Source organism: Zalophus californianus, chromosome 9 (genome assembly GCF_009762305.2).
Source record: "Zalophus californianus isolate mZalCal1 chromosome 9, mZalCal1.pri.v2, whole genome shotgun sequence".
Classification (NCBI taxonomy): Eukaryota; Metazoa; Chordata; class Mammalia; order Carnivora; family Otariidae; genus Zalophus; species Zalophus californianus.
This window is the reverse complement of record NC_045603.1, coordinates 21,794,535-21,813,947: the sequence shown is the minus strand read 5'-3', so window position 1 is coordinate 21,813,947 and position 19,413 is coordinate 21,794,535. Positions and strand designations below refer to the sequence as shown.

At 35.3% G+C, this 19,413-nt stretch overlaps 1 protein-coding gene across 16 annotated transcripts in view; it reads right to left on the bottom strand.

Annotated features, from left to right (window-relative positions):
- The window catches only part of ANKS1B (ankyrin repeat and sterile alpha motif domain containing 1B), a 1,105,044-nt gene that overhangs the window by 916,176 nt on the left and 169,455 nt on the right, over positions 1-19,413 (bottom strand). For all 16 annotated transcript variants that reach the window (XM_027592180.1, XM_027592182.1, XM_027592181.1 and 13 more), the window contains 4 exons: positions 7,150-7,225; positions 5,436-5,537; positions 2,271-2,384; positions 715-881 (listed from right to left, as the gene is read on the bottom strand). In XM_027592180.1, the coding sequence (XP_027447981.1) occupies positions 715-881; positions 2,271-2,384; positions 5,436-5,537; positions 7,150-7,225 (459 nt within the window). The remainder of the gene's footprint in view (positions 1-714; positions 882-2,270; positions 2,385-5,435; positions 5,538-7,149; positions 7,226-19,413) is intronic.

Here is a 19,413-nt window from a genome sequence, read left to right as displayed (position 1 = left end):
GTATTTCCTTTAATACCAGTACACCCTATAAATTCTACCTCTACCTGACACAAAAGAGATATACAAATCCTAATTTTAAACTGATTGATTCTTTACAGGTTTTGGTTTTTTGTGTTTTTTTGTTTGTTTGTTTTTTGCTATTGTGTTAATATAAAAATCTAAATGAGCAACAATCTCTAACTCATGATTTAGATTCTGAGCTTGTAGGTTGCCTAAGGGATTTGCATAAGACTATAAAAATATGGAGGTCAAACTTTCTACAATGTCTCTCCCCTACCATAACATACAAAGTGACTGGGGAACATACACACACAGCCCAGCTCCATCTTTCTTTAAGATGGGGTAGACTCAGTCCATAGAGAAAAAGGGGAAACAAAGACAAAAGGAAGATTTTTTTCTTTCTTTCTTTCTTTGGAAACCAGTATCATCATGCCCAGTAAAACTAAAAGAACATAATCAAAGAAATTATGATTTCTTAGGCAAATCAACAGTAGCAAGATCATCACAAACTATAAGTGATTTATCAAAGCATTCCTTCCCCTACACATGCAGTGAGAGTAAAACACCAATGAACATCAGAAGAAGAGCAATAGGGAATCTGACATTTGACACTGGAAGAATCTGAAGATAGAATAATGCACAAATCCCATGCCTCTCAGATACACATTGAGTTGGCAAAGACAGACGCACTGTCTTCCTTCCCCCCTTACTTACTACACTCTGGCTTCCATTTTTCCCAAGTTCTTCCTCTGAAATCTTGCTCAAATTATCTAAGTAGTGGTCTGATATTGTGTGGCACAAATCTTCAAAAGAATAATCCTTTTCTTGACAGAGTTTTATTTCATCCAAGAGTTTTGATAATTCTCCAGTCACAGTTTCACCTGTAGGAGAGTAAAAGACACTAATTTTTTTCAAAGTTTCAAGAAAGGCTATTGCTAAAACTTCCTATTAACTAATAAAAATATGACTAGTATGGTAACAGAAGTCATACTATGACAAACAAGATTTAGTAAGTCAGAAAATATTCTGTTGAAAGCAAGGTACTAAACTATAATAAGTGCAAGAATATTAAAAGACAAGGAGAAATCCCAATTTTGCCTATTATTACTCTTATTCAAAATAGAAATAAGTATTGAAGGTTTATATATGTGTAGTACATAAAAGCATCTGGAATTACAACTCCTAAGGCTTCATCCATTGTAACATTTAATCTTCAACAATCTCTCACCAGCATTATAGTTCACAGACAGAATTCATTCAACAACTCAACAAATTTTAAATGGTACTGGAAGCCTACTTCCTAAGTTCAATAAAAAGAAATACTAGAATGTATTTTGATAAATAATTACATAAGTAATAAATCAGAGTTGTGCTATGTGACATAAAGGAAGAACACTGAAGGAACAGATAAATAATATGCATCATCTGTCAAAATATGAGTATTTTGTAGGCTGCATGCAAATGTGCATTTTTCTAATCATTTTAAAAAAGGTACCTTATACCTGTAATTTCTTCTGGGGAAAAAATAAAACTCCAACAATTATAATCCAGATATCAATATTTTTATTCTGCATTAAAAATATGTTTTAGAAAGGGGCACCTGGATGTCTCAGTCGTCTGACTCTTGATTTCAGCTCAGGTCATGTTCTCAGGGTCCTGGGATGGAGTCCTGTGATGAGCATTAAGCCTCCATGTTGGGCTCTGCACTCTGTGGGGAGTCTGCTTGAGATTCTCTCTCCCTCTGCCCCTCCCCCCACTCACACATGCTCTCACACTCTCAAATAAGTAAATTAATTAATTTTAGGGAAAAAAATCTACTGTGAAGTATCCACTCCATGTAAACTTCATGACAGCAGGGATTGCTAATTTTGCTCACTACAATGGTAGGGCCAAGAGAAGGGTCTGACAAATAGAAGAGCTCAATAAATGCTGACTGAATGGGCACCTAGGTGGCTCAGTCAGTTAAGTGTTCGAATCTTCATTTCAGCTCAGGTCATGGCTTTAGGGTTGTGAGACTGAGCCCCGTGATGACTGTCAAACTCCTGTGTTGGCTCTTCGCTGGGTGTGGAGTGCTTAAGATTCTCTCTTCCTACCCCCACCGTCTCCCTCTCTTAAAAGAAAAATGCTGGCTGAATAAACGGATAAAATATACAGTATAAGATACAACTTATTAGACCTGAAATTTTTACAAGTGTTAGCCTTTTTGTACATATAGGACAAACTTGTACATAAATGTCTAGTACTATTTCAAGGGCTTTATAATTACTCACTCTTAGTCTTTTGGGAAGGAGACTCAACAGGAGATGAAATATGTATTTCTTGTGTTGTATCTTCTTGTACATGCTCTTCAGGGACTGCTGATCTTCCCACACCTTCCAAATATTCTGTGTATACAAGTTTTTGAAATTACACAGTCAAATTCATTTACTTTAAAATCAATAACTAAACTTTATGTTTTATTTCTGGTGATCAGTTTTTCATTTATTTCCTCATACCCTAAATATATCCTAAGTTTTTAAAAGAACTTCAAAAAACCAAACTGAAATAACTTCATGATGAACTATTAATTTAAATCTTTTTAATTAAAACATAAAAGATACTTAAGAAGAGACTCATAAATCCTTTTTGTGAAAACTAAACTGGTCACATTCTTTCCTTAAAAATAAATTCACCTGTTAAAGACATAATAACATCCTTAACTTCCTTAAATATATTCTACCTGAGGATTTAAAACCCTCTGAAAGATGTTTTGAATAGACTTGATACCTAAGCAGGGATATCAAATTCAACAACCAGTCAGGTAACGTAAATGAGTGAAATTTATGTTATAATGGTGTTTACTCTTCTAATATAAGCATAATTGCATGTTAAACTTTATCTCCACAGAGAAATAATGTTCATTCTCATTCTTGAAGTAATGTTCCGCACAGCCTATCTCTCATTTCTCCAATTTTGATGAAGACATAATAACAGTAATAAGCAGCTAAAACTTAAATATGGCTTACTATGCACCCAGCAGTGTTCTAAGTATTTAAAATAAGTTAACTCACTTGATCCTCATAAAACTATGACACAGTCACTATTACAATCTCAGTTTCAAAGATGACAACTCAAAGAGAAGGATTTTAAGTTGACCATATTCATACAGCTAATAAGTGGCACAGCCAGATAGACATGGTACAAGAAAACATCTCACTTTCCTCTTAAGCATAACGAAAATGGCATCTGAATGCAGGGATAAATGTCAATGAATATTCAGCCTCAATATCATGGAGAAAACAGAAAGCATGTGGAGCATGATTAACCGGAGAGTTGGTGCCCCATCTAAAGTTCAACAGTAAAGTAAAATAAAAGCCTGCATTTTTTGAGAAACCAAAACTCTGAAATTTTAGCTGAAATCCTAAGATTTTTAAATGTTGAAAGCTAATTCAATGTTTATGGAAACACAGTAGAGGCCTAAAATATGTAATCTAAACAAAATAAATCTGCTGTCTGCCAAAAGCATTCCGCTTACAGTGGCTAGTTTGTAGTCTCCATCTAAAGGATTATATCAATTGATCTCTCCCCCATAGGGATCTTTTACTTACATGTCTTTATTCAGAAGGAATCTTTTTCTTAAAATCTAGCTAAGAAAGTCTATGCTCTCATGCCAACCGTGTCTTCATACCACCCAGTTTCTACCTAAGGGCAATTCTACTAGGCAAAGAAAGCAACCTATGGAAGTCTATTAAAATTTTTGACCCAATACAGTCATTATGTAAAGTGAATTCTTCCTCCAGGACACAAATAGTAATTTTATCTACTCTAAATTGGTTTTAGTGAAATAACCTTTTCATAAAACTTAAAATGTACCACTGACTTATGACCCAGGAATGCAAAGAATACAGATAGCACATTCACATTCTAAAATCTGCCAACAATTTTAAAAATTCAAAGATGTCCCATATACCCTATCACAAGGTGACATACCTAATGAACCTTAACCATTTAAGAGAACAGATAGTTAACTCCTATATAATAACAATTTCATCTCAGTCAAATCAATACAGTAAATGTCTGCAATTATGTCATGCCCTCTTTTTAGTGATGACATTTATTTTGCTTTTCTCAAGAGACATATTATTCACAAGCCTCTGTTTTTTTAAAGTTCAGTTAGAGATAAAATTTCAATATAAAATATAAAGTACCTATAGGGAGAAGACAAAAATGTTGTATACCACTCTTTTCCTTTTTAGCTTTCATTCAACTTGATTTTAATTTGAATGTGAAGAGCCACTCTTGATTTATCGCTATACGCACTTGACTGCAATTAACTTATTTATTAACAAGAAAACTGTAGGGGACTGAACTTCCTGTCCCCTGAGAAGTTTTGAAAATAAAGAGAGAAGAGAGCAGGAATGACCTCCTGTAGCTCATCTATTCTTTTTACTCCTCTTTGGCTTTTGTTGACTCCTGTATCTGTGCATCACCTGACCGACTTGGTTTTAATTCATTTATCTCCTGCAGGACAAAGCTGTTCTTCAGCTTCCCAACTAATAACCAAGAAAACCATCCCACCTCCCTTCCCTATTACACTTGCCACCCATCTGCAATAATCAGGCGATAATCACTGCTGACCAGTGTAGAAGCTACCTGGAAAGGAGAGAACGAATGTCTGGATTTTTAAGGGAACACACTACATGTCAGGCCTAATCATGAAGCAAAAAGGGAAAGTATTTAAATCTAAATTGTCATTAAAATTTTTAGATCAAACAGGGAAATATATAATCCTGCAAATGAAAAATTAGTACCTAAATGGTTCCCAAACCTTCAGTAGACCTAAATGCCTGCACCTAATTACACAGGTACTTAAGTGACCTTTACCAAAAAACAAAGGCTTGCAAGACTGAATTATCTTGTACTACTGGATTGAGGAAGAAATAATCTGTATTCTTCTAGCTAGGTACAATTTTTTCTTTTGTTAAACCAGCATTTATGACCAGGTCTACCACCTAAAATAGGATATATGAGTTTGAGCAAGTCAGCCTCTCAGAGCTTCAGTTTCCCTCATGTGCAAAAAGGAGAATAATGATATCAGATTTACCTACCTCATGAAGTTATAGAAATCAGACAAAATAATACAAAATCCCTGAAAACCCTTTAAGAATTATTCAAATGTAAGATCATCATCACTTTATAGCCTTATTACCTTCCTATTCATAACTACATATTTATTTATAGATTTAAAAGATTTTTTAATATCAAGTAAAAATAGTCATTAGTTGAAAATAGAAATGAAATATTAAAAATTATTATTCAGTTTAAGTGTACCAGAAAAAATATGTAAATAAGTTCACCCAAAGTAAACATTAACTCAAAGCTCAAGAGAAAACAATGGTAGATTTAATTTAATCTTAACTTTAAGACAAACTCATCCATCATTCAATATTGTTTACCTTGTAAGAGTGTTGCAATCTGGAGAGATTTCTGAGATGGATGTTCTTTCAGAATGTCTAAGACAGTTCTACCTAAGCTATCCTTTATGTTGGCATCAATTCCTGAAAGAAAAAGAAAAACCCATTAAATGTACACTACTGAAGTGTCAGATACTGTCAATATACAACACTCTAATATCAAACATATACAGACCAAGCACTGAAAATGATTTTTTAAAAAATTAAGTCCACACCCACACACACACACACACACACACACACACACACACACACACAGAGGATTTTAGTAAGAAAGAAGGTGGGGGTCTACTGCTACTAAATATTAGGAACATTCTTGATAATGAATTAATTTTTCAAGGGCACTGACCCAATCATTAAGACTGTTTTTTATAAATATGGCTAGTTTGGGTTATAGCTAGTTAAATGATACACTACCAAGCTGAAAAATATTATTGTTTTAGAATATCAATTCCCAAAGTATAATAATGGTTCTGTAAAATATGGTAAAAAAATTTAAAAAATAATGTATCACTCTTAAAACACTGGAGTATTCACAAAAGTTGAAAAGGGATGATTATTCTGAACTATTGCCCAAATATTATTTGTCCAGCTACAAAGTCAAATATCTCATATTTACTTATGCAAGATTATATTCAATGTAAACAATACTTAATCATCTACCTGGTGAGCACACTTCTTGAAGTTTGTAAACGAAAACATCTTTGGAATTATTTTAATTCTAAAAATACTTAATGTACTAAAGAACTTATTTCAATGTAGCAAATAGCTTTCACTGCCCCAGGAAAGTTTATAAACTTTCCAAACATCTACCTGCAAACAAAGCCAGTTTTCAGATTCTGGCCTCAAACCTTAGTTCATTGCAGTAAGGAATTAAGCATTTGCCTAAATCTGTATAGAAAATGTGTGACCAGCACTTATGTGGTCAAAATTAAATGTACATGAAATTTTAACTTTGTATATGCAATAGTCTGCCAATGTTTTTCATTTTTTTACAGCAGAAAATAAATACACTAAATGTAGTCCATAACATAAAAGACTCACATCAATTGTTTCCAAGTATGAATCTGTACTCATACTTTTTGATCCTAAAAAATCCAATCTCAGTTTCAATTTTATTTCATTTCATTCAGAATATATATATGAAGACAAATAAGTCTACTTTGTTGTTCCTTCAAAGCATTCCCTCTAAAAGATTCCCTTTAAATCACTGCTTACAAACAATAGCTACTCAGTTGATGAAGTAACAAGGTGAGTTTACCTTAAAGATACAGAACTCTAATTTCTGTTTACCATAGTTCCCAGTATAATAACCTAGGGAAATATTATATTCTTTCATAAACCAAGCAATTGTCATAACTTCATAAGGATCAGCTCCTCCCTCTTATACAAGGCAGAGAATTCTTTTTCCTTCTGGTAGTGTCTCTAATATAGCTCAATGCGATTTAAATGTATACAATTGTAATTTCTAAGAGCTTTTTACTGACACATCTATGGAGTAAAGGAAGGTGAATATTTATACCAATTTTATCTAAACACTGAGCTCAATTCTATATGATATGAATACAAATTTGCAATGTGAAGTAAAGGTAAAAAGGGTGATTATGGGAAAAAAAAGTGCCATTTCCCTTTGTCTACTCCTGAAATAGAAATTTTATTTGGCAGAATAAGCTCCATGGAGAGTCAGGATAGTTACCTGTTTCTAACAGAACTCTCACAACATCCACCTTTCCAAATAAAGCTGCTTCATGAAGTGCACTCCCCTTTTCTGTCTGGAAAAAAAAAAAAGAAAAGAAAAAAGAAAAAGAGAAAAGAGAAAGAAGCACAGTTGCATTAGGAATGCTTACAAGTTAAAAAAAAATGTGATTTTATATATCCGTACATATTCTCTGTAATCTCAGCACTCCCTGACAGAAAGTTACTGTGGAATAAAGAAGAGATTCTAAGAACAAAATCCAAATGCTTGGATTTGTAAAACACCTCGGCTTCTGAATAGCCATTTGACCTTGTTATGTTGATAAGTCACTCACCTTCTCTTAGACTCGATTGTTCTCAAGTGTAAAATAGGCAGTAATGCCTACCTCATGAAGTTTTTGTGATCCATTGACTTCACCCAATTCATACATTGCATGCATTTATTAGACACCAATTATATGCCAACAATAGTTGAGGGGTGTTCTGAGGCACAGAAATATGATGCTGACCCTTGTATATTCACATTCTATTTGAAGAAATAGATGTACAAAGTAATATTTATGATAAATAAAATCTAAACAATTTAATATGGTTTACAAAACCAGGATGATCTTCTCCCTGCTCTCCCCTCCACACTTTCTCCTGTCCACCCCAACTCTCCTCCAGATCTGATACCCTATGCTTCCGGCATACTGAACTTTTTCACATTAGTCTCAGTCGCTAGAGATCTGCTCAGAAGTCGCTCTACCTGGTGGGATCCAACCTGAGCCCTCTAACTCACTATCACCCACCCACTAGTTCTCAATCTTCAGCATGAATTGAAATTCCTTAGAGACCTTGTCAAAAGCCGACAAGCCAGATTTCTGGGCCCTACTCTCAGTTTCTGATTCAGCAGCCTGGGATAGGCCAAGACTTTCCATTTCTAACAAATTCCTAGGTGATACTGAGGGTCTAGGAGTACACTTTGAGAAACACTGACCTATATGTCAAATCTCAGCTTGAATATAATTTCATTTAAGAAGATATTGCTAGCCCTGGGTCTAGCACTTTTCCTGTATATTCCACATCAATCTATTTTTTCCTCATCATAGCACTTACACTACATTATGTCATCTGATTGTCTATTTCTCTTAACAAACTATAAGTTTAGTGTAAATGTAGACCACATCCTTTTTTTCATCATTGTATCCCTAATGCCTACTAAAGTACCTTGAAAATGTAGACATTTAAGAATTGTTTTGAGGGCAAAAGGTAAACAAGGAGGAAAAATAGCATGGAAAGGAAGAATTTGTAAGTAATGTAGGGAGAGATTGGTTCCTGCCTTGAAAAGGATCAAGGACAATTTCAAAGAAGCAGCTTTCTGAGATCTACAAACACTAGGTGTTTTCTTTCACTTTTTTCTTTTTCTCTCAAGAATTTAACAAATGTCTACGTCTTCAGTATGTGTGCACAGATATGTGTGTTACATTGAATAGTGTCATTACAGCAATTCTGTCCCCTTGTACTAAAACTTATCTCTACTGTGGGATTCTAATCTCAATTCAAAGTAAAAATAACATAAAATAATATGTAATGTAAAAACTTTGTTAATCAATAAAATTCTATTGTAGAATTAACCCAATCTAAAATGGCTTATAAATGCATTATTAAGGAGACAGAGGATCAATGTGATCTAAATTTATTTTTAAAGAAGGCATGACTGAAATGTATTTGACTTAAATTTCAACTGTCATAATATGTATAGACACTAATAAAAGTGGAAATAAGGGACACCTGGGTGGCGCAGTCGGTTGAGCACTGGACTCTCGGTTTCAGCTCAGGTGGTAATCTCAGGGTTATGAAATCCAGCCCTGCACTGGACTCCACGCTCCATGCAGAGTCTGCTTGAGATTCTCTCTCCCTCTGCCACTACCCCCCTCACTAGAACAGATGGATAAATCTTAAACAAAATGGAAATAAAAATACTAATTTATAAATATATAGCGGTGTGCAGAAGGGAAAATAAACTGTGGAAATTTATCCAGCTCCTTAAAAAATAATCTCAATATAGGGCACAAATACTTTATTTTTCTTTTATTCTCTGAAAAATATCCCTTGAAATAATCTAATTCTTTTTACTCTCATTGTGTTTTTCAACCAACTTTCTGATTACTAATTTGATTTCCTTCCATTCTTAAAAAATTTTGGAGTATATGTTAGAAAAACTCTTCCTGGGATGGCATACCTTAAATATTCTGAAAAACTAAACAATGTTTTAAATACAGTGATGAAAAGGAAAAATAATAGAATTCCTCAGAGCCTGGGGGAGAGAAGTGGAGACAGAAACTATGAACCCAGGGTTTTAGTACTGGAACAGAAAACTGTTCCAGGGAATCTGCCAATCCTGGCAGACTAATGCCTGGGCTTTAGCCAGCTACTCAAGGAGAAAGTGGGAGGAGGGAAGAAGACAAAGAAACCCAAGCAAGCTGAGAAGGTAGATGAAGGACACCTGCAAAAATCTAAAACTCCCAGGGGCACCTGGCTGACTCAGTAGGTACAGCATGCAACTCTTGATCTTAGGGTCATGAGTTCTAGCCCTAAGATAAAGTGTAGAGATTACTTCAAAAAGAAAAAAAAATCTAAAACTCCCCAAGAACAACATCCTCAGTAAAAAATAATAACAAGAAAAACTAAAAAAATAATCAATTAAATAAAAAAATTAAATGTCTTGCACAGAGGGAGAAATTAAAAATGTCTATCTCGATCTTAGTTCTAAGTGGAGTAGAGCAGCAAAAATAACAACTCCCCTAAAAATTTCAAACCACAGTTCTGCCCTCACATGGACTTGGGGCCAAAATTACACACTCTCTATACTCCCCCAACCCTCCGATCCTGAGCCAAAAATGTAGAAAAAAGTGATCCTGGGTTTGTATAGTACCAAGGCAAATATAAATGTTTAGCAGAAGCAAATCTAAATCCCTGTGAAAAAAATACACTTTAAACTTGGGCCTCTGAAAATTCCAATAGATCAAGCTCTAAGAAACACAAATTTAAAATCAGAAATCACTGAACATGAAAGAAAACAAGCCATGAGAAAGAATTCATAGAAACAAAAAAAGAATAAAACCTATTAAAACTTCACGTCATATGATGATCAGCTACAGAATATAAAATACATATATATGATCAGTAAGATGAAAGAACAAAAATAGGATATCAAATGTAACTAAAGAAGAGGAGAATCAAAATTGGCCAGATTTGAAGATGAACTAGACAGTACTTCTAAGAAATGGAAAACATAACGCTTTAAATGGAAAGGCTTAATAACAGATAAAACAGAGCTGGAAAAACAAGTATTGAACTGGATGATGAATGTTTTTTTAAGTACATAATGCAGTTTAAAGAAACAAAAGATTGAAAATGTGAAAGGACAGAATAAGACTCAACATATGTCTAATCAGAGTTCTAGGAGAGGATGGGGATAAGTAATTCAATGGCTAAAAACTTTCCAGGATTGATGAGATACTAATACTCAATTCTAGGAATACCAAGCAAGATAAGTGAGAAGAATACATTGCGAACATATTACAGTGAAACTACAGAAAACCTAAGATAGAGTATCTTAAAAACATCACAAGAGAAAAAACTAATGATCTTAAAATAATTAATAATTAGATCAACAGCTGACTTCTCAACAAAAACAATAAAGCCAGAAGAAAGTACCTTCATGTGTCAAAAGAAAATAACACCAATCTAGCATTCTATATCCAGGAAAACTATCCTCTAAGAATGAGAACAAAATAAAAATATTTTCAGACATTAAGAATTCCTCGTATCAGTGAGGTCATATGATACATGTCTTTCTCTGATTGATTTATTTCCCTCAGCATAATACCCTCCAGTTCCATCCATGTTGTTGCAAATGGCAAGATCTCATTCCTTTTGATGGCTGCATAATATTCCATTGTGTGTTTTGTGTGTGTGTGTGTGTGTGTGTGTGTGTGTGTGTGTGTGTGTATAAACTGAGGGTTGCTGGAGTGGTGGGGGATGGGAGGGATGGGGTGGCTGGGTGATAGACATTGGGGAGGGTATGTGCTATGGTGAGCGCTGTGAAGCCTGCAAGACTGTTGAATCACAGATCTGTACCTCTGAGGCAAATAATACATTATATGTTTAAAAAAAAAAAAGATAGCAGGAGGGGAAGAATGAAGGGGCAGAATCGGAGGGGGAGATGAACCATGAGAAATATTGGACTCTGAGAAACAAACTGAGGGTTCTAGAGGGGAGGGGGGTGGGGGGATGGGTTAGCCTGGTGATGGGTATTAAAGAGGGCACGTTCTGCGTGGAGCACTGGGTGTTATACGCAAACAATGAATCATGGAACACTACATCAAAAACTAATGATGTAATGTATGGTGATTAACATAACAAAAAATTAAAAAAAAACATTTTCAGACAGACTAAATAATAAGTGGTTACTACAGATCCTTACTGAAAGAACTCCCATAAGATTTAATTCAGGAAAAAGGACCTGAGGTGCAAGAACTAATAATGTTAAATAAAGAGAATGATTAAGAGAAGGCTAAGTCTAAACACACTATTTAAAAATATAACAATGTTTACTTTTTTGTACTAATTTGGTTTCCTAGATACTCTGATACAAAAGAGTGGGCACTTCAGACACTGAAATGGACTATTCTAAGAAATGAAATTATATAATCTTCACCATAAATAAACAATTCTTCTAGAGGAAACAGATGTAGAAGACCTGGGTCCCAATAGCAGTTTGGCTTTCAGCTGCTATACAACTTTGGGGAAATCACTTCGTATCTCTGAAAACTGATATAGCCTTATAAATAAAGAAAATATTAAAAACTTGGTAGGGTCATTGGGAGGGCTAAACAAGATAAACAACAAATAAGACTCAAAAAGTATTTTGTTAACCTATAAAATAATGAAAAATACTGTCATTATCAATAAAAAAATAATTAGAAACTTATTTCTTAAAAACCTCAATGTTAATATTTTAAAATTACATACATATGTAATGTTTTATATATGTGAAACATACATATGTTTTAAATCATATATAACTATATAAATTATGTATAGTGTGTGTGTATACATAGATAATCTCCTTTACATTATTCCAAGAAAAAAAGGTAAGGTTAAATAGAACTAGTATTTTTATACAGTAGATAAGGAGACACTGAACCCTTAAATAAAACTAGAAAAGGTTAGCAGATGATAAACATATTTTTAGCCTGGTGGATGTCATTATCTTATTACTAAGAGAACATGAGGATGGAATGGATTGTTCTCATAAATTTAAGGTTAACAGTGGTATCAGGACCCATTTCTTGCTATCACAGTATTATCATAAATAGTACAGAATTTAAATATGTCAAATCTATGTATGGACTTTTTCTTATCAAAATACAGGTTAATTCCATAATATCCTCCAGTTTACTATACCCTACCTTGAGTCTGTGTGTACTATCCTCATTCAAATTTGTACCCTTCTGTTCATCTCAGCTCTCTACCCCAATTCCATAATCCATAACTGGCCAAATCTTGAAAAACTGTATTCTCATGAAATAATATTTAGTTCAAAATATTCAACAAGCAAGTTGAATGTATACAAAGAAATAACACTAAAATAGGTGAACTCAAATCCTCTCAACCCCCAGGATTTTGGTCCTGCTTTTCTCATGGATCAAACTTCTCCATTTTTTTAATTAATCATTTCCAAGACAGACCAAACAGTTACACAGCTGATAATACAGTAACACTTCAAAATTTATCCACTAATGAGATACAAAGCACTCACATCTCAGCACTGCTAAGGAAAAAACACCTCTGAACACAAGTTGTAATGAAACCAGCTGAGAGAGAAGAAATGAAATGATATACACAGTAATGTTAATAGCTGAACTGCTGATGAAAACAACAAAAAAAGTCTCTTATTGATTGGAAATGTCTATTAAAGTCAAGTCTCAGTAACACCAAAGCTGGGGGGGGGGGGGGAAGACAAGTAATAGGAAAGAGGGAGACCCTCTTTTAAAGCCCTGGGTTTTAGCTTCCTTTTTGTGTTTAGCCCTATGTATTTCAGTGGCTTCTGTGGAAGTTCAGTCATGCATATAAAGAAATTTTGTTATACTTTATCCAGAATTTCAAGGTGTTTTAAAATGTTTCCTTGGGTTATGTATTCCACCAGATTGTCAAAACAACAGATAGAAAAGGGATGTAGCAATATCGGAGCTTGCCTGCACTGGTTCCCCCTTCTGAATTTAACCCCTCTAATATAGTCCTCCTGAACTTGAAAAAGAGAGTGACCAGATAAAGGAAGACCAATTCTTTATTAAAGGAGGAAACAGAACAAAGATGACAAGATATAAAGTAAGATTGTGGTGATGATCAGTAGAGAAAATAGAGCACAGGTACCAGTGGAGATGAAAACTTTGAGAATCATGACCCCTAACTATTATAAGAAATAAGAGCCAGTGAATACAGATAACCTCAATGGAGATAAAGAAAGCCAATTAGAATAGCATTTAACTCAGCAGTAACAACCCCAGGCACCCTAGCTAGGACCAATTAGCCCTATGGGCATGTCTTAGGATAAAAGATAAGAACATCCTAGCCTTTATAAACAAATACATGATTTCTGAACAAGCTGGGAGGCAAATGTTCTTGTGTATCCTGCATTAGCTAGCCTATAGCTGGAGTATTGTATTCAACTGTAGGTAATAAACTTTTACAGGAACACTGACAGACTGGAATGTGCCCAGAAAAGAGGGTTCCAAATGACAAAAGACTGAGGAAAACTTCATGTGAAGAACAGCTGAATGTTATAAGAAAGTTTAGATTGGAGGGGAAATGGCACAAGAGAAATAAATATGTCTTCAAATAATTCAGAAATAACATTCCTCCTCTTCAAAAGACCTCTCCTCCTATTCAACTAGGGATGCCCAGCCTCTGTCTTTATCCTTTCTTCCTTCACTTCTGTCTCAGAGGAAGCATCCATTCTCCTCCTTAAAACTAATCCTCGGGTGCCTGGGTGGCTCAGATGGTTAAGCGTCTGCCTTCGGCTCAGGTCATGATCCCAGAGTCCTGGGATCAAGTCCCACATCGGGCTCCCTGCTCCTTGGGAGCCTGCTTCTCCCTCTACCTCTCTCTCTCTCTCTCTCTCTCTCTGTCTCTCATGAATAAATAAATAAAATCTTTAAATAAAAAAAAAAAAACTAATCCTCTACTTGTGCTCTTATCACTTCCTGCTTCTTCTTGAATTTCATGAAATATCTTCATTATTTTTCTTGCATCTTCAATTTCAGTCTCTTCATTGGATCCTTGCACCCTCCATAAAAATACAAACTCTTCCACAATCCAGCCATAAAACAGCCAACCAAAGAAATTTCATGTGACCCTGATATGACTTCAAGCTCCTATTTCATATCTTACTTTTCTTTACTCCACACTTCATCTTCCCTTCTCTAGGAAAATTTTCTATCTATTTTGTTACTACCATATTCTCTGGCACATAGTAGGCAATGCCTGGCACAAAGCAGGCACTCCATAAATACATGGTAAATGAATGAACTGATTACATGTAACTGTACTATCTTGGCACCCTTCTTACCACTGTTTTCTTATAGATCTCTTTTTCCAGAAATTCTGAGTATTCTTTATTCAGCTTCCTTTCTCTCTATATATTCTCTTTCTTATAAACCCATCTGCTTCCATCGCCATATCTCTCACTTCTCTGAGGCTAGCGCCATTTAAGTGGCACATCCTAAAAGAGACCTCCCTATCCCTTCATTCAAAAATCACAGCAACCAGGGTATTTCCTTTATGGCACTATCACAATTTGTAATTTTTGTTTATGTTTTTACTTCCTGTTTTCCCTACTAGTCACTCAACTCCATGAGGACAGAGAACATATTTTTCTTATTCATGTAGCATAGTGCCTGGTAGCCTGGCCTGAAATGGCTGGTGGGAATATGGTACCCTTATAGGGAAGCTGAGTTTTCAGTTTAAGGGAAGGAAAAGAAGTTGCTGGGGTGGGGAGTGAGACAGGTCAGGGAAGGCTTCCCTACTAAGGTAACATTTGAGCAGACACCTGAAGAAAGCACAGGGGGAAGTCATGTGGGTTAGTAAAGCAAAGGTCTTGAGGGAGAAGCTTACCGAGTATGTTCCAGCAAGAGCAATGAGGCCCCTATAGCTAAAGCTAAGTAAAAATGGCAGAGGAGTCAGAGAGACAGTGGAACTGGGTGGTATAAGACAACTGTCAGCCACTGTGAGGAATCTGGCTTTTGCTCCAGGTGAGATGGAAAACCACTAGAGGTTTTTTGAGCAAAAAAGTGATATGATCTGGTTTAGTCTAATGGCTGCTTTGTTGAAAACAGATTGAAAGGAATCCGTATGGACTGAATGTCTCCCAAAATTCATATGTTGAAACTCTAACCCACAGTGTGATTGTATTTGAAGATAGGGCCTTTATGGAGGTATTTAAGGTTAAATGAGGTCATAAGGGTAGGAACCTATGTCATGGGATTGGTGTCCTTATAAGAGTTCTCTCTCTCTCATTCTGTTTGTGCACAGAGGCCATTTGAGGACACAATAAGAAGACAGCCATCTACAAGCCAGGAAGAGAGCTCTCACCACGAACAGAATCTGCCAGAATCTTGATCTTAGACTTTCCAGCCTCCAGAACTGTGAGAAAATAAATGTCTGTTGTTTAAGCTGCCCAGTCTATGGGATTTTGTTATGGTCACCTGAGCAGACTAATACAGAGGAAAAGGAAAAAGAAGGGAAACCAGGTTGGAGGCAGGAGATGTGCAGGATTTAAGCTAAGTTCCAATGTAAATTTAAGGTAATAGTGGAGAGGATGAAAAGTAGTGAAATTCTAGAACACAAAGCCAATAGGATTTGCTGAGGGGCTAAATGTAAAATATGAAAGAAACCCTGAAGTTTGGCGACTAAACAACCAGCAGGATGGTAATGCCATTTGCTAAAATGGGAAAGACTGGAAGATGGGCAAACCTGGGGAAAGGGGTTATGGAAGCTAAATGTTCAGTTTTGGAAATGTTTGGATGCTCACTATCATCCAGTAGATATGTGCAGTAGGCAATTATGTACCGAATATAGAATTCAGGGTAAGGTGCAAGAGGAGTAAATAAACTTTGTTCTTGTCAAAGATGTCATCTGAAGTCAAAGGATTGGATGAAGTCCACTAGGAAGCAAGGAAGATAAGAACCATGGAATGTGGATGAGACAGATTACACTACTCTGCCCGCCTTTCATATGCTCTTTGTCATTTGGCTGCAGTTCCTTCCACTTACGCAGGTGGAGTGTATTTCCCCACCCCTTGATTTGGGACTTGGCTTTGTAAGTTCCTTTAGGCATTGTATGGCACATACATGATACATGATACAAAGCAGAGGCCCAAAATGTGCTTAGTTGGTTGGGCTTACTTAGGCCATGCCCTAGCTAGTCCCAGGAGAAAAAGAATAGATACACAAAGCAGAGCAGATAAGACAAACTTACAGCATGAAGTAGAGCTTCCCCATATGACCTACAAACTTGTCAGTGAGGAAAAAAATGCTGTTGCTTATTACTGTATGCCACTGGGATTTCTGTGTTTGTTGTATGGCAGTATTGTGGCAATGGCAACAGCTAACTATTACAGCAGTTCACAGAGTTCTAATGTAAAGATCTAATGAAATAAAGTCTGGCTCAGGAGAGGGAGGTACGACTTTACAAAAAAGAACAGAAAACAGAAAGATTTAATTCTTGAACAACTCCTGTGGATAAGAGGTTTGTAAGGCCTGATAGATTTATCTAGCTCCAAGGCTAAATGGAAGGCATTCAAGGGTCTTAGACTCTACCCCATCTGAAGTAAGACCAAGGAGAAGAGAAGCAAGAGAGAATGGTGACTCAGATGTCAAAAGAAAAAAGTGTTTCAAAGAGGAAGGAGATGTACTTTGTCAATGCCGATGATTAATCGAATTGACTATTGGCTCTAACAATATGGAAGCCATTAGTCCCCTTCATCAAAGGGAAAAACAAGGACTTTTAATAGACTGAGGGAGCTGGAATGGTTTCAAGAGAGAATGAGGGAAAGAAATATGATGTAATGAGTAAAAACAACTCTTTCTCAATATGTTGTTATGAAAGGGATTAGAGAAAGGAAACAAGAGCTAGAGGGAAATGTGGGTTCAAGAGAGAGTTTTTTTTTAAAGATGGGAAATATTATAACATCTTTGTGTCCTTATGGGAGTGATGCAGTTGAGAGCGGGAAAATGCACAGTATTTTAAGGGGAGGATCAGGTGTACAAGTAGAGGAGGAGTCAGCCTTAGGAATAAACCAAAGTTCATTTAAAGCACCAGGCAGGAAAGCAAATACACATCCACTGGCAAATGTGGTAGTACAAATACATGACTGCTTCTGTTTTCTCAGTGAAGTAAAGCAAAGTCATGATCACAGAGTGATAACAGGGAGGAAATGTTAAAGTTTTGGGAAGAAAGGAGAAATTTTAAATAATCATCTAGGGAAGAAGGAGTGAATGGATTATTAAAATGTAATCTATCCATTTAAGCACATATTTCTCCACTAGAAGCACTTAGAGAACAAAAATGGTACCTTACTCGGCTTTACATCTTAACAGCTCCTAGGATGGGAACTTGTACTCTTCATTATTAATTTTCTATAATTTTAGTTTCATTTCTTTTAATATTCAAATAAAATCCAATTGGCTTAATGTTTTGCTAGTACTTTAACTTTTTAAATTTTAATAAGAGAAACTTATAAGAAACATATTTAAAGCATTAGCATAAAAAGACACCATCACTACCTACTTACCCAAATCAGGTTTGAAATCCATAGAAGTAATTACTAATTTCAAGAGGATCTTGCCAATTAAAACCCATTTTCTTAATATCTTAATATGATGGATTCTCTGTATTAAGAAATCCTTTAAGACTAACAGGTTTATACATAAATATAATATGAAATTCACCTAAGCAGGAATTAAATTATTTTTCTCATTAGTTCAAATATGTGTTATAATTCAAAACTGCTCCAAGAGAAATGAAGCAGAAACCAAAACTTATACAGAAAAAACATAAATTAAACATTTTAAAACATTTGCAATTATAAGAAAAAAAGACAATCCTCTAAAGTCATTTCTAAATTTTAAAGAATTATTTATAATGATTTGAATGTAATTAAAGTCTAAAGTCTAAATCTGTATTGCTATAATTTACCAAATGGGATTATTTTTAATACTGCTAATTTCCAACTGGTTAACTACAACAATTTAATGAATATTAAAGCCACTGAAACAATTTAAGGTTACTGCCTGATTCTTCCCTCTTACCCAGTAAGAATATCAACAAATTTCTACTTTAAATTTCATATTAAAAAAATTTGCAGCAGGGGCACCTGGGTGGCTCAGTTGGTTAAGTGTCTGACTCTTGATTTCGGCTCAGGTCACGATCTCAGGGTAGTGAGATCAAGCCCCACATCAGGCTCCACTTGGAGCCTGCTTGAGATTCTCTCTCTCTCCTCCTGCCTCTGCCCCTCCGCTCCCACTCTCCCCCTCTCAAAAAAAACAAAACAAAACAAAACAAAACCCAACAACTCTGCAGTGAATGTGATGGGCAAACTTGGTGACAGTTCATTTGAATTCCATAATAAAATTAAACACTGACCCAAAAAAGGGAATGAAACAAATTTTTAAAAATGCATGTTTTCTATAAATAAAGCATAATAACAAAAGCAAAACATCAACTAAGGCTAACTAAATACTAGAAGATTCAATTCATTGAGATATATTTTAGAATATGTTGTCAGTTCTAATTCTTGGAAACCTTCAAGATGACATCATAGAGTGAGTATAAATAACAAAACATTGCCCACCCTGCTCAGGTACCAGCCCTGATGCTTCTGATAAGTGTTCAAAGTGGTCTAAACATATTTTGCTCCTTTCATCTGATATATGAGTAACAAACCCAAATGCTATTGCGGCAAAGTAGAACACCTAAAGGAACAAATCTGGCAATGATAGAAGATGGTAGAAAGAGGGAGAGAGAGGTTGGGACCTTGGAAGGTATATACCCCATCTAAAAGCATTCAAATTCAATATTTTAAAATACTCTTTTAGCCAAATAATGCATATCTGCAAGCTAAGTTATACCTAAATGCAAAGTCCTAAAGCCATCAAGCTCCTCTTCAAATATTACTCTATGTCTCTTCAATTCCTCCCTCTTTCAATCTATATTTTAT